Here is a 14,741-nt window from a genome sequence, read left to right on the forward strand (position 1 = left end):
CTTCTGGCCTCCATGGTTTTTGATGAGAAAACCATTGTCATTTGAATTATGTTTCCCTTATAGGTAAGCCTTTGTTTTTGTTTTTCAGCTTTCCAGATTTTCTCTTTTTCTTTAGTTTTCAGGGATTTGATTATGATAGATCTTGGTTTTGATCTTTGAGTTTAGGCAGCTTGGAATTCAGTCATCTTCTTTAATCTGTAGGGTTTTATCTTTTGTCAAATTTGGGAAATCTTTAGCCATTATTTCTTCAAATACTTTTGCAGTCCCACCTTCTTTCCCCTCTTCCTCTGGGACCTTGGTGACATGACTGTTAGATCTTTTATCATAGCCCCATGTGATCCCTGAGGTTCTGCTCATTTTTTTTGACTATTTTTTGTCTTTTGTTCAAATTAGGTAATTTCTGTTGTTATATATATTCCAGTTTACTGATTCTTCCTCTGACCTCTCTGTTCTGCTGTTGAGCCCATCTGTTGAGGTTTTTTTTAATTTTACTTATTCAATTTTTCAGTTCTAAAATCTCCATTTAGTTTTTCTTTATTTCTTCTATTTCCTTGCTGAGACATTTTTTAAATTTGTTTCAAACATGTTTATATTTGCCTGTTGAAGTATTTTTATGATGTCTGCTTTAAACTACTTGTTGGATATTTCCAACATTGCTGTCATTCTATGTTGGCCTCTCTTTTTTTTTTTTTTTGTGATACGTGGGCCTCTCACTGTTGTGGCCTCTCCCGTTGCAGAGCACAGGCTCTGGACGCACAGGGTCAGCAGCCATGGCTCACTGGCCTAGCCGCTCCACGGCATGTGGGATCTTCCCAGACTGGGGCACAAACCCGTATCCCCTGCATCAGCAGGCGGACTCTCAACCACTGTGCCACCAGGGAAGCCCTATGTTGGCCTCTCTTGTTTGCCTTTTTCTCATTCAAGTTAAGAGTTTTCAGTTGTTGGTATGAGTGATTTTCTATTATATCCTGAACACTTTAGATATTTTTATGAAATCCTGTACCTTATTTAAATCTTGTTTCAGCAGGCTTCCTCTGACACCATGCTGGCAGGGAAGGGAAGCACCACCCCATTACCTCCAGGTGGGGGTAAAAGTCTTGGTTCCCCACTCAGCTGTCATTGACAGTCTGGGGGGAGGAGGGGCACTTCATTACTATTGGGCAGGGGTGGAAATTCAGGCTCCCCACTCGACCTCAAGGTACCACCCTGGCCAGGAATGGCAGTGGCACCTTGTTACTGCTCCCCATGTGGCCTCCACTGACACAGTGGTGGGTGGGCCTCCTTGCCATTGAGCAGGGATGAAAGTCCTTGTTTTTCGCTCTTCCTTTTCTGACACCACCCTCTTAGGGTGGAAGGAGAGCCTGGTTACCACTAGGCGGATTTTTTATTTTTATGTTTCATTCATTCAACAAACATGTAATTGGTATTAATATGTGCTAGGCACTATTCTACATGATAGAGATGTAAAAAGGACAGGTGAAGGCCTTGCCCATCATGGAGCTTATGTTCTAATGGGGAAGATAGACACTGAGCAAATAAATAAATATTTAGTGGTTGGTTACTGAAAAATTTGGAAAGAGTGCTATTTTAGATAGGATAGCCAGTAAAGGCCTCCCTGAGGAGGTGACATTTGGAAATAGAGTTTAATGCAGTAAGGGGAGGAGTTTTGCAAAAATTGGGATGAAGAACATTCTAGATGAATGGGAGAGCAGGATCAAAGCTTCTTAAGCAGGAATGAATTTGGTGTATTTCATGTATGTATGTCTTAATGTGTATTAAAAAGAAATACCAATATAACTACCACACCAAACACTTTGATTTCACAGACACCTTGCTTAGGATGAATTTAAGTTGTTTTTTTTAAGAGTGTAAGAGAGGTTTCCACATAAGTGATATGTGAACATGGTGAAATTCTTAACAGTACTGAAGTTTAGGAAACAAACCTATCGCTGAAGTAGATAAAATTACTAGCCCCATTTAACATAGGAAAGAACTTAGGGAGGTTGATTAGCTTGTACAGGGTTGAACAGCAAGTAAGGGAGGGAGCTGGGATTCCACATGGGAAACTGAAGATCATACCCAAAGTTCAGAAGAAGAAATACAGAATTTTCTTTCTGCCAGGTAGAGCTGATGGTTGTTGTACGCAACAAACCAAAAACTTTTGAAGAATAGTTGGAGGCCTCTAATGTGTTTAATTAAGCTTTTTTTTTTCCTGTTTGTCCAAAGTTCATACCTAAAGCAATTATATCACTTTAGTCCTCTCCAGCCTTTAGCTCTAAAATAATCGAGGGGCAAAAGGGGTGTTGGAACTTATTAGAGAAAATAAGGTAAACCACTCAGGGTTCTGGAATGACTAACTGTTGACAATTGTCTCCATCTACCCGGAGGCACTTTAACCAACTGAGATTCAGGTAGTGTCTTTAGCACTGCCGCCAAATCCAGCAGTGCTGAGGGTCAGTGTACACCAGAGTAAGCAGGCCCAACCTCCCTGGCCTTGCTGCCAAGGGACAGCCTTTGCAAGATTCTCACCACAAAATTCCAGAGGAAACTCTGCAGACATCCCATCCCGTGGACTGCTCTGCTGTACCTGGACAGGGACAGCCCCAAGCTACAGTCAGGTCACCAAAGAGCTCTCAGTGTTTGAGAAAGGAAAGCATCTTTATAGGCTCCTGGTTTACCCACATCCTTCTCCCTCTTTGAAGCTCCAAGCATATTTTGGAGGGAGATTTCATAAAGATTTCTAAATTGAGTTAGAATTTCAAGTCTATTGTGACATGCAAATTAGTCCTGCTTGCCCGTTGGCAGCAATGCAGCTGAAGTGCCTAGAGACGGGCCATAAAATGAAAACATCAAAGTGATTAAATGTGCCCAAAGAGCATAATTGAGTGCATGAATAAGAGAAAATAAAACAAATTGATTTTCTCCAGTGCCAGAAAAACAGAATAATTGAGAACAAAATAATAGACTTTGAAGTAATCAAAGTGAGGAATGCACCATAGTGACATAGAAACAGGCAGTTGTGGGAGAGATTTATTATGTTTCTGTTATCATTTTTACAACTTTAATTTTATTAGCTAATAAATACAAATCAATTGGAAAATCAGTCAACCAGAGAGGAGGTGGTCCCCAGCCAAGATTTTTATTCACATCTCTAAAACAGGCTGAGGCAGTGATCCTTTATTTTCATAGGTACACATATCCCCCATGAGCTGGAAAACAAGTTCTGGGAGGCCTCTCTGCTTTGGAGGTGATGATGTTCTGCTCTGCCTGTCACTTTCCACATATAGGTTTACCGATTCAACTTTCCAAAGGATCACTTTTATACCCCGCCAAGGTTTCCAACAGACAGAACTGCATGAGTACAGTATCTTGATTTACCAAGATGACATTTTCATGGCACTAACCGGCACCTATGGTCTTGCACTGGGTCATTCTGAATTCACGTAGTGGTGGCGGTAGTGGCAGCTACGGCAGCCACAGCACCTGCCACTCTCACAATACTGCTAAGCATCTGTGGGTCACTGCTTCTATCATCATGTTCCACCCCCACTCCAGGCGCACCACCACCACCATCACCACAGACACACACACACACACACACACACACACACACACACACACACGTGACACTGAAATTTAACCAAGAAGGCCAAGCAAGAGTATGCCACCCCTTCGGTGTCCTGCCTGGCAGCCACAATGCTGGGGAGGAACAGGGGAAGGAAGCCAGGCTGGGAGACTTCTTATGCTGGCAGTAGCAATAGAGCATTGGGGACACCAAGCTATGCTGAGACCAGGTGCTTGAATATCACAGAGCCAACATGAGACCACTGTAGAACTATTTTTATGGCTCCTCCAAGGAAAGAATCCCTCCACCCCACTCCTCGGCTATTTACAGGCAGACTCAGTGGCGCTTCACTGCAGGATCCACAATGATGGCTGATATAGTGGTGTTTTTTCCTTTCACGGGACCTTGAGCTACCATGGCAGCTGTTGGCACTTCCAGATGTTCATGACACACCCTACCTTCGGGGCTCCACAGTTAGAGGCTATGCATTTGGCTCCAGTAAAGGTCTTTGGGACCATAGGGACTGTAAGCCAGGGTGTGCAGAAGAAGTTGGCAGTGCTGAGACTGGCACTACTTGCTAGCTCCATCAGGATGGCATGGTTCATAGATTGTGCCTGCCAGGCAAATTTGTCCTGGAGAATTTCTCTTCCAGGAAAGCACCTAGAAGCTGAAAGGAATCTCTCTGACCTTCTGGTGGCATCCAAGGCCCAATCAGGATGTACTTTGGGGGGGACAGGGAATGTTAGCACTTTGCTCTTTTGTGTAAGAGAGCGAGAGTTTGTCTCCAGTGCAGGCCCAAAATCCCAGCTTCCATTTCCCACTGGTGTTTGGGTAGAGGAAAATGGAACAAATGGCTCTCACAGCTCTAAATCATTATACAGATGTAAGGTTGTATTATTCTTCCTGCTGCCTCTGTTCCCATTATCCTGGATTGCCCAGCCCAGAATTTTTGTCTGAAAAAAAATGTGGAGAAAGCTCATGGACCAAAGAACCTGGAGCTGTGACTCCAAAGCGGCTGGGAGGCATCGCCCAGACCGGCAGATAGACCACTCGAGGCTGAGCTCCACAAGCTGCCTGGCTGGCAGGCACGCAGCACACTCCTGTGACGTCACCTCTCCAGTTACTTGTGCCTATCCCTCCACATGGAGCCAGCAGATTTAGGCACAGGAGGGGAGAAAAAATGAATCATAGGCTATTTTAGAAATCGCTTCGATTCCGTTGCAGACTGCAGTAGTCCCTTGCAAGTTAAGACCAGAGCACCCAAAACATCAGGGTAACATCCTTTAAGTGCTGATATCCTATAAATGCCAGAAGCCTGGGGGATTAATTCACAGCCTCAGGTTCTAATTCAGGTCAGAGGCAGGAAAGTGATAATTGGTGGTTATACTTAGTTGTCATTGAAAGGCTTTCTGATAACAGGGGGATCTATATTCCAAGACAAACAATGTAGTTGACAATTAAGAGCTAAAAACTAAAATCAGCGATCCATTTCAGCACATGCCCAAGGCTTCATAGAAATCCTTTGTTCTGCCATTGTTCCCAGGTAAAGAGTGAGACCCTTAAGCCCGGTGTGATGGGGCAGCAGCTGGGGAACTTGCTCTAGCCTTAGATCACACTAGATGGGCCTCCTCCCCATCTTAAAATTGTTCAGAGGTTCCCCATGGCCTCTAGGATAAGACCATGGTCTCCTAGGCCCTTGATAATCTGGCCTCTGACCATCTCTGCAGCTTCATTGCAAACCTCCCACCCCTGTCCCTGATCCTCATCCCGTGCTCTGGCCACAAAAACTTTGCAGGTGCCTTTATACATCCTGCTCTGTACCTGCTGCCTGGAACATTTTCTCTCCCTTTGCCCTTCAAGATGCCACCTCCTCCGTGAAGCCTTCCATGCCCTCTCTTGTATGCCCTCAGCACTCTGTACAGACTGGTATTATATGGGCTTGTTGCTATGGACTATGATGTGTTTGTCTCCATATATGCCTTCCTTGCTAGTCTGAGCACTCCTTGAGGGCAAGAATTGTGTCTTGTTCTCCTCTGTGGCCCCAGCACCCGGCATAGGGCCTAGCCCACTGTAGACATGGGGAGGGGGTGCCACGTCCAAGATTCACAGATACTAAAGGCTCGTGGCAGCAAAGCAGCCCAAGCACCAGCTGTCCAAAAGTGATCCCTTCGATAATTTTTCCCAAAATGTGCCTCATATACCTCTGCGTGAGAGACGATTTGATGTGACACAAAGACATTTTTCATTTAATAGTCATATTTATTTTAATGTATGTTTTAAAATCTACTAAGCACAACATTATTGTTATCATTATTATTATCATTACTTAGGATAAATGAGGCCAAAATAAGTATTAAAATGTTTAAAGTAAGTTGATATAAAGAAAAAGAGTTACTATTAATACAGATGTTAAGTCAATATGACAACATTCCTGAAAGGGGTACTCCTATAATGAAAGTTGGAACACTTTTCAGCAGTCCTAAATTCACATCTCTGTTCCTCCGTGGTGCCACTCAGCCTCCAAGGGTTCTGGGGTCGCCCCCAACATTCCTCCAAACTACTATGATGCTGACAGTCTTCAGAACTTATTTGCCACTTAGCCTGGTGGCATTGAGGCTCTTTTTGTAAGCATATGTCAGCTCACCTCAACCATGTTTCTAAGGGCTTTAAGAGCAATGGCCAAGCTTTAAGGCTCTGTGGCCTGAATGGGATAGTGCTTTATCAGCTGCCCTGTAGCTCTAGAGATGTTCATTCCTTCAGTGAATATTGATTGATCAATTCCTGAGCGCTGTTGAGGGGACTAACAGCAGTGATGAGTGAGACAGACACGTCCCTGCCTGCATGGAGATTGTGGGGGGAGACAGACAAGTTAGCAAATAAGCACGCAGGATATGTTTGGTGTGCTAAGGATATTGAAGAAAATAGAGCAGGGTGATGTGACAGAAAATGAGTGACTGGGGGTGGCCACTTAGACTGGGTAGTCATCAGGCCCCTCAGAGGTGACTTTTGGATTGAGACCTGAGTGATGAGAAGAGTCAGGAATGACAATATCCAGGAACAGAGCATGCCAGGTGGAAGGAACAACACATGCAAAGAAGGGGGAGCCCTAAGAGGGAAAAATGATTCGTGTGTTCCAGCAACATAAAGAAGCCCCATGTGGCCAGGACAGAGTGAGCAAAAAGGGTGGTGGCAGACAGGAGACCAGAGACGGGGTCAGACCCTGCAGAGCTTGGTGGCTAAGTAGTTTGGATTTTATTCTAGGTGTGATTGTAAGCCATAGAGGGTTTTGAGCATAGGAGTAACGTGGTCTGACCTAAGTTTTAACAAAATACTCAGGCTGCTACATAGAGAAAAAGGTGTAGGCAACAAGGATGAAAGCAAGGAGACCACTGTTGAGGCTATTAGAGTTGTCCATGCAAGGGGTGACAGTGGCTTGGAGTAAAGTTATAGCAGTGAAGGTTGAAGGGAAGTGGGTGGATTTGGAAAATATTGTGGAGGTAGAATTGACAGGACTTGCCAATGGATCAATAGGGAGGTTGTAAATGAAAGAGCAAATAAGAATGACCCCCCAGTCAATGTCATGAAGGAAAAAAAAAGCAAAAGGAACTGTTCTATATCTGTACTGTCCAATATGGTCACCACTGACAGTGGCCATTTAAATTTGTTATTAAAATTAAATTTAAAATTCAGTTCCTCTCTTGCACTAACCACAATTCAAGTGCTCAGTAGCCACAGGTAACTAGTGGCTACCATATTGGGCAGCATAGATATAGAACATTTCCATCATCCCAGAAAGTTCTATTGGACAATGCCACTCTACATTAAAAAGACTAAAGATTACAAGAATAAAAAGACAAGCCACAGACTGGGAGAAATTCTTGCAAAACACATATCCAGTAAAGGACTGTTAGCCAAAATATACAAAGAACTCTTAAAACTCAACAATAAGAAAATAACCCAATCAAAAAAATGGGCCAGTGATCTTAACACACACCTCACCAAAGAAGCTGTACAGGTGGCAATTAAGAGTATGAAAATATGCTCACTATCATTCACTAAGGAATTGCAAATTAAAACAATGAGTTCCACCACATACCTATGAAGAGCTAAAATCAAAACACTGACACCACCAAATGTTGACAAGGATGTTGGAGCAACAGGAACTCTCATTCACTGCTGCTGGGAATGCAAAATAGTATGGCCACTTTGGAAGACAGTTTGGCAGTTTCTTCCAAAACTAAACATACTTTTAACATACAGTCCAGTAATTATGCTCCTTGCTATTTATTCAAATAAGACGAAAACTCATGTCCACACAAAAACCTGCACATGAATGTTTATAGCAGCTTTATTCATAATTGCCAAAACTTGGAAGCAACCAAGATGTCCTTCAGCAGGTGAGTGGATAAACAAACTATGGTACATCCAGACAATGGAATATTTTTCACTGCTAAAAAGAAATGAGCTATTAAGTGACAAGATGTAGAAGAACGTTAAATGTGTATTGCTAAGTGAAGGAAGCCAGTCTGAAAAGGCTACATGCTGTATGATTTTAACCATATGAAATTCTGGAAAAGGCAAAACTATAGAGACAGTAAAAAGATCAGTGGCTGCCAAGACTTTGGGGAAAGGGAGGGAGGGATGAATAGGTGAAGAACAGGATTTTTAGGGCAGTGAAACTATTCCTTATGATACTGTAATGGTGGATATGTAACATTATACACTTTTCAAAACTCATAGACCTGTATAACACCGAGTGAACCCTAATGTAAACTATGGACTGTACTTAATAATAATTTATAAACATTCATTCATCAACTGTAACAAATATACTTTCTAATGAAAGATGTTAATAATAGGGGAAATTGCCTCCTAGGGGAGGAGGGGGACAGGGAGGTATGAGAGCTCTCTGTACTTTCTGCTCAGTTTTTCTGTAAACCTAAAACTGCTCCAAAAATAAAGTCTATTAATTAGCAAAAATAAAGTCTAGTAATTAGCAACAGGGACTTCCCTGGTGGTCCAGTGGGTAAGACTGTGGGCTCCCAATGCAGGGGGCCCAGGTTTGATCCCTGGTCAGGGAACTAGGTCCCACATGCATGCCGCAACTAAAGAGTTCTCATGCTGCAACTAAGAGTTCACGTGCTGCAACTAAGAGTCCACATGCCGCAACTAAAAGATCCCGCATGCCACAACTAAAAGATCCCGCATGCCACAACTAAGACCCGGTGCAGCCAAAATAAATATATTTTAGAAAAAAAAATAGCAACAACAACAACAAAAGACTAGAGTGCTCACCAGCACCTAGTACTGGCAAAGAATAGACACTCCATAAGTGTTGATTGAATAAGTGGATGAATAAATGAGTCAGCCAGTCAATGAATCAATAGAACCCAAGCCTCCTGAGTCCCAATTCAGTGCTCCTTCTTGTACATCAGAGATAGGGTGACGATATAATTTATTGTTGAAACCAAGATACTTGAGAATGAAATGGGGTGCCATGGGTGTAAAGCAGAGCTGTCCCAGAGATCACAAACTGGGAGCCCATGACCACATCTTGCTTCCAAAATTCTTTTGTTTAGCTTCACATATTGACGTGCCACATGATATTCTTTAAAAATTTAAAGTAGTTGTCTACAATGAGGTATCACCTCACACTGGTCAGAATGGCCATCATCAAAAAATCTACAAACAATAAATAATAGATAGGGTGTGGAGAAAAGGGAACCCTCTTGCACTGTTGGTGGGAATGTAAATTGATACAGCCACTATGGAGAACAGTATGGAGGTTCCTTAAAAAACTAAAAAATAGGGCTTCCCTGGTGGCGCAGTGGTTGAGAGTCCACCTGCCAATGCAGGGGACACAGGTTCGTGCCCCGGTCTGGGAAGATCCCACGTGCTGCGGAGCGGCTGGGCCCGTGAGCCATGGCCACTAGCCTGCGCGTCTGGAGCCTGTGCTCCGCAACGGGAGAGGCCACAGCAGTGAGAGGCCTGCGTACTGCAAAAAAAAAACACTAAAAAATAGAACTACCATATGACCCAGCAAGCCCACTTCTGGGCATATACCCTGAGAAAACCATAATTCAAAAAGAGACATGTACAACAATGTTCATTGCAGCACTATTTACAATAGCTAGGACATGGAAGCAACCTAAGTGTCCATCATCGGATGAATGGATAAAGAAGATGTGGCACATATATACAATGGAATATTACTCAGCCATAAAAAGAAATGAAATTGAGTTATTTGTAGTGAGGTGGGTGGACCTAGAGTCTGTCATACAGAGTGAAGTAAGTCAGAAAGAGAAAAACAATTACCATATGCTAACACATATATACGGAATCTAAAAAAAAAAATGCTTCTGAAGAACCTAGGGGCAGAACAGGGATAAAGACACGGACTTAGAGAATGGACTTGAGGACACGGGGAGGGGGAAGGGTAAGCTGGGACAAAGTAAGACAGTGGCATGGACATATATACACTACCAAATGTAAATTAGATAGCTAGTGGGAAGCAGCCACATCGCACAGGGAGATCAGCTCGGTGCTTTGTGACCACCTAGAGGGGTGGGAGGGAGACACAAGAGGGGGAATATGGAGATATGTGTATAGGCATAGATGATTCACTTTGTTATACAGCAGAAACTAACACACCATTGTAAAGCAATTATACTCCAATAAAGATGCTAAAAAATTTTTTTAAGTAGTTGTCCACATTTCACACTGTGAAAGCTTTGCATAAAAATGTGAATTTCTGACTTCTCTTGGAAAATGGAAAGATCTGGTCACAGTGAGCCCACATTCCTGCACACTAGTGAATGGCTGGAGCGAGTAGCAGCTGCCCCCTTTGTGAGCAGGTACCTTCCTGTTTGCCACAGACACCACCTTTTCCTGTTGTACCTTCTACTCTAGGCCAAGTGTGAGTTTCCATTTCTCATCTCACCGACACCACTTTGGTTTTGTTTTCTTTTGTAATAGAGTTAAGAAAAAAGGAAATGATTTCTTATTCTCATGTTATTATGCAAAGTAGGAAAAAGAAAAAAGGATCCAGAGGGCTCCGTAAGTCTTGCCCCCAGTCTGTTCTACTGACATCTAGTACATTCTTGGCCTCTGTAGGCATCTGAGTTTGCGCCCTCTGGTCTGTACTCTGTGTCTCCCCAGGCCCCAGACCATGCTGGCTTTTAGAATTTTCTCAGGCTGCCACCCACTGCTGGAAAAGCTAGATGTGAGGGGAAAACAATGGGCATTATTTAAGCTTACATTTGCATTGTTACTCAAACTCAGTATTGCTCATCATCAACTTTTGGTGGAAATTATTTCTGTTGTTTTTCTTAATTGCCTCCAAATGTAACTGGAGAGTGAGACAGAAGAGCAGAGAACACAGCACCCACCTTTCCTTTCTGTGAACATGTGTTGTTGGGACACTCGGACACAGGATTTTGTTCATCCGTGCAATCATTCATTCATCAATCTCTAGCTGTACTTACAGATGGAAGGACCCTCACTTCAGCACCAGGATCCCCTATAGGTTCTCCATAGAAGAGACAACAACACAAAGGCCCACAAGGAGATGGGAAAGTATGGATGGGGCACATGTAAGCTAAGGTGTTAAATTTCATTCATAGGTGGTCGGGAGCTGCTAAAGTTATTTCGGAGCAGGAGGCATGTGGTCACAGCTAGAATTGTGCAGGGGACACCTCCAGAGGTGCGAGCACCAGTTAAGAGGCTGTTGCAGTGACTTGAGTGATGAGAACTGTTAATAAGGTGGAGACAGGGGAACAGAAAGGAGAGGAAAGATTTGGGAGACATCTTGAGGTTAGGCTTGGCAACTCATAAGATGTGAAGGGAGCTTGAACTAAGAGATGAAGAATCAAAGATTATCCAGAGATTGTGAGCTTAAGGGTTGAAAACACCCAAACCATGATCCAAAAAATTAACTTTTGCTTTGCAAGAGTTAGAAGAATGAAAAGACAGGGAATTCCCTGGTGGTCCAGTGGTTAGGACTCTGTACTTTCACTGCCGAGGGCCCAGGTTCAATCCCTGGTCAGGGAACTAAGATCCTGCAAACGTGGTTTGGAGCCAAATAAAAAAGACAAGTTATATACTGAGATAGAATATTTGCAAATCATATATGCAACAGCAGATTTGTATCTAGAATATATAAAGAACTCTCCAAACTCAACTGTAAAAAAAGTACAATTAACAAACGACATGAAGAGGATATACAGACAGCAAATAAGTGCATGAAAGGACATTCAACATAATTGACCATTAGGAAAATGCAAATTGAGACCACAATAAGAGATCCTTACACACCTACCTATCAGAATGGCTAAAATAAAACCTAGTGACACCACTAAATGTTAACAAGAATGCTGAGAAACTAGATCCTTCATACATTGCTGGTGGGAATGCAAAATGGTATGGCCACTCTAGAAAACAGTTTGGCAGTTCCTTATAAAATTAAACATGCAACTACCATAGGACCCAGCAATTGCACTCTTGGGCATTTATCTCAGAGAAATGAAAACTGTTTACACAAAAGCTTGTACATGAATGTTCATAGCAGCTTTTTGTGTAATAGCCAAAAACTGGAAACATCCCAGATGTCCTTCAGCGGGTGAGTGGTTAAACAAACTGTGCCATGTCCATACCATGGAACAATACTCAGCAACAAAAAGGAAGGAACTTAATGCACCCAATAACCTGGATGGATCTTTAAGGGCAGTGTGCTGAGTGAGAGAAAAAAAAAATCTTAAAATGGGTTATATACTGTATGATTCCATTTAGATAACATTCTTTTTTTTTTTTTTTTTTTTTTTTTTTTGCGGTACGCGGGCCTCTCACTGCTGTGGCCTCTCGCGTTGCGGAGCACAGGCTGCGGATGCGCAGGCTCAGCGGCCATGACTCATGGGCCCAGCCACTCCGCGGCATGTGGGATCTTCCCGGACCAGGGCACGAATCCGTGTCCCCTGCATCGGCAGGTGGACTCTCAACCACTGCGCCACCAGGGAAGCCCTAGATAACATTCTTGAAATGACAAAATTATAGACCTCGGGACCAGATTAATGGTTGTCAGGCTTACAAATAGGGGGTGGAGGGGAGTTAACAAGGTAGCATTGAGATCTTTGTGGTGATGGAATAGTTCTGTATCTCCTTGTGGTGGGGGTTACAGGAACCTATACCTGTGATAAAATTTCATAGAATATACTCTTACACACAAACACTTATGCACACACACACACACACAAATGAGTGCATATAAAACTGGTGAAACCTAAATATGGTCTGTGAATTATACCAGTGTCAATTTCCTCGTTTTGATATTAAATAATAATTATGTAAGATGTTGCCACTTGGAGAAACTTGGTGAAGGGTACCAAAAAAGGAATGAACTACTGATACACTGAAAAATTTGCATGAAACTCAAAGGCATTATGCTGCTTGAAAGAAGCCAGTCTTAAAAGGTCACATACTGTTTGATTCCATTTATATGACATTCTGAAAAAGACAACACTTATAGTGATGGAGAATAGGTCAGTGGTTGCCAGGTGGTAAGAGGGGGAGAGGAGGATGTGACTGCAAAATGTTAGCACAGGGGATGTTGGTGGGTAATAGGACCAATCTGTTTCATGAATCTTTACGTGTGTTGAAAATCACAGAACTGCACATACCAGAAAGAGTCAATTTCACTGTATGTAGATTTAAAATTAAAAATTAAACCAGATAGGCATGTGGGTGCTGATTTGTTTTTCTTTCCTTCCTTTCTTCCATTCATCCATTTATTCAGCCATTTATTGAGCACCTACTATGTGTAAGACACTGGGCTAGACTTTGGAGATCAACCAAAAGTAAGGCAGCCCATGTCCCTGCCCTCATGGAACATCCTTCCTGTTTTAGAGAAGTGGTCAGTAGGGTTTGGAGCCCAGTATTTCTGCTTGGGGAAGTGGGTCAAGGAGAAGACTGTGGAGGGACCAAGGGAGCAAACTTCATTCCTAGAGCCCAGTCCTGTAGGATTTCAAGTTATTGCTTTTCCCTCTAAGATTCTTAGACCTGAGGGCAGGGGGAAATCCCCAATTTGTATTTCACAGGTACTCAGGAGAGAAAATGCTAGGAGGGTTGAGCCTTGCTAAGCAGGGGAAGAAAGGGTGGGGGCAGGGGAAGATCTGATGCAGTTAGTGAGATGCCAACTCTGAAAAGTGTTGCCGGAATGTGTGTGTGTGTGTGTGTGTGTGTGTGTGTGTGTGTGTGTGTGTGTGTGTGTGTGTGTGTGTGTGTGTGTGTGGCTTACAACAGTCAGGGCTGGGTTCAGCTGAGTGGTTCTTCGGCTGGTTTTGGCTGGGTTCACCCAGCACTGCAGTCAGCCAGCTGTCAAAGGCCTCACTCACATGTCTGGTGGGTGGCTGGTGGTTGCTGGCGTAACTGGGCCAGATATCTCTCACCATCCAGCAGCCTAGCCTGAGCTTGTTCATATGTTGGGGGTCTCAGGGTTCCCAAGGGCAGCAAGAGAACTAGCCCCAAAATGAAAGTGCCTTTTTTTAGCAGCTTTATTGAGGTACAATTCACATATGTTACCTGAATTTGATTTTTGTTTTCTCTCCTGTTTGTAGGGAATCTGAAGCATGTGGTCTAGTTGACAAAAAGAGATCAGGTTTCCAGAGCTGAGAAGCAGTGCCTGTAATGAAGACAGCGTGTTTATGCGAGCAGTGTGTGGAATTTGTGACTGCAGGGGAAATTTGGAAGAATTTTACTTCCTGAAAATTTCCAAGGGGCACCAAGTGGCAGCTGGCCTCCTGGGGTGAGGCAGGCAGGCACCCCAGAGCCCTCAACTAGACCTAGGGGAAGACAAAAGATTTCCAACACTTAAAGTGTTTATTTTTTAAAAACACACAGATGCCGTTTTTAATCTTTGAAAATTATTTTTAAGCAAGTTGGGGAGGGGGTATTTTTATTTTCTTAAAGGAGACAGATCAGAAGCTGGAGGAAAGCATGGAGATTTTGGTTGCCAGTTTGTGGGGCAGGGGGGAGCTGACAGGCAGGGTTTAGGCCTCAGGACCATCCAGGTGGAGCCTTGGGGGGAGGGGGGCTGGTCAGCAGACTGGGAGGTGGGGAGAAATCACCCGTGTTGTCTTCAGGATTGCGGATCTATTTTGTTTTTTAATAAAATCTTTGAAAACCT

General features: G+C 43.3%; 1 protein-coding gene and 1 non-coding gene across 3 annotated transcripts in view; both read left to right on the forward strand.

The window, feature by feature from the left end:
* The window catches only part of HDAC8 (histone deacetylase 8), a 234,955-nt gene extending 220,214 nt beyond the window's left edge, over positions 1-14,741 (forward strand). For both annotated transcript variants that reach the window (XR_010838576.1, XM_059050421.2), the window contains one exon: positions 14,173-14,741. Coding sequence is in view for 1 of the 2 variants with exons in the window: in XM_059050421.2 (XP_058906404.1) it covers positions 14,173-14,195 (23 nt within the window). In the remaining variant the exon portion in view is untranslated. The remainder of the gene's footprint in view (positions 1-14,172) is intronic.
* On the forward strand, positions 11,542-11,614 carry TRNAE-UUC (transfer RNA glutamic acid (anticodon UUC)). The gene has a single exon. It is a non-coding gene; the product is annotated as a tRNA-Glu (tRNA).

This window comes from Kogia breviceps, chromosome X (assembly GCF_026419965.1).
Source record: "Kogia breviceps isolate mKogBre1 chromosome X, mKogBre1 haplotype 1, whole genome shotgun sequence".
In the NCBI taxonomy this organism is placed as follows: Eukaryota; Metazoa; Chordata; class Mammalia; order Artiodactyla; family Physeteridae; genus Kogia; species Kogia breviceps.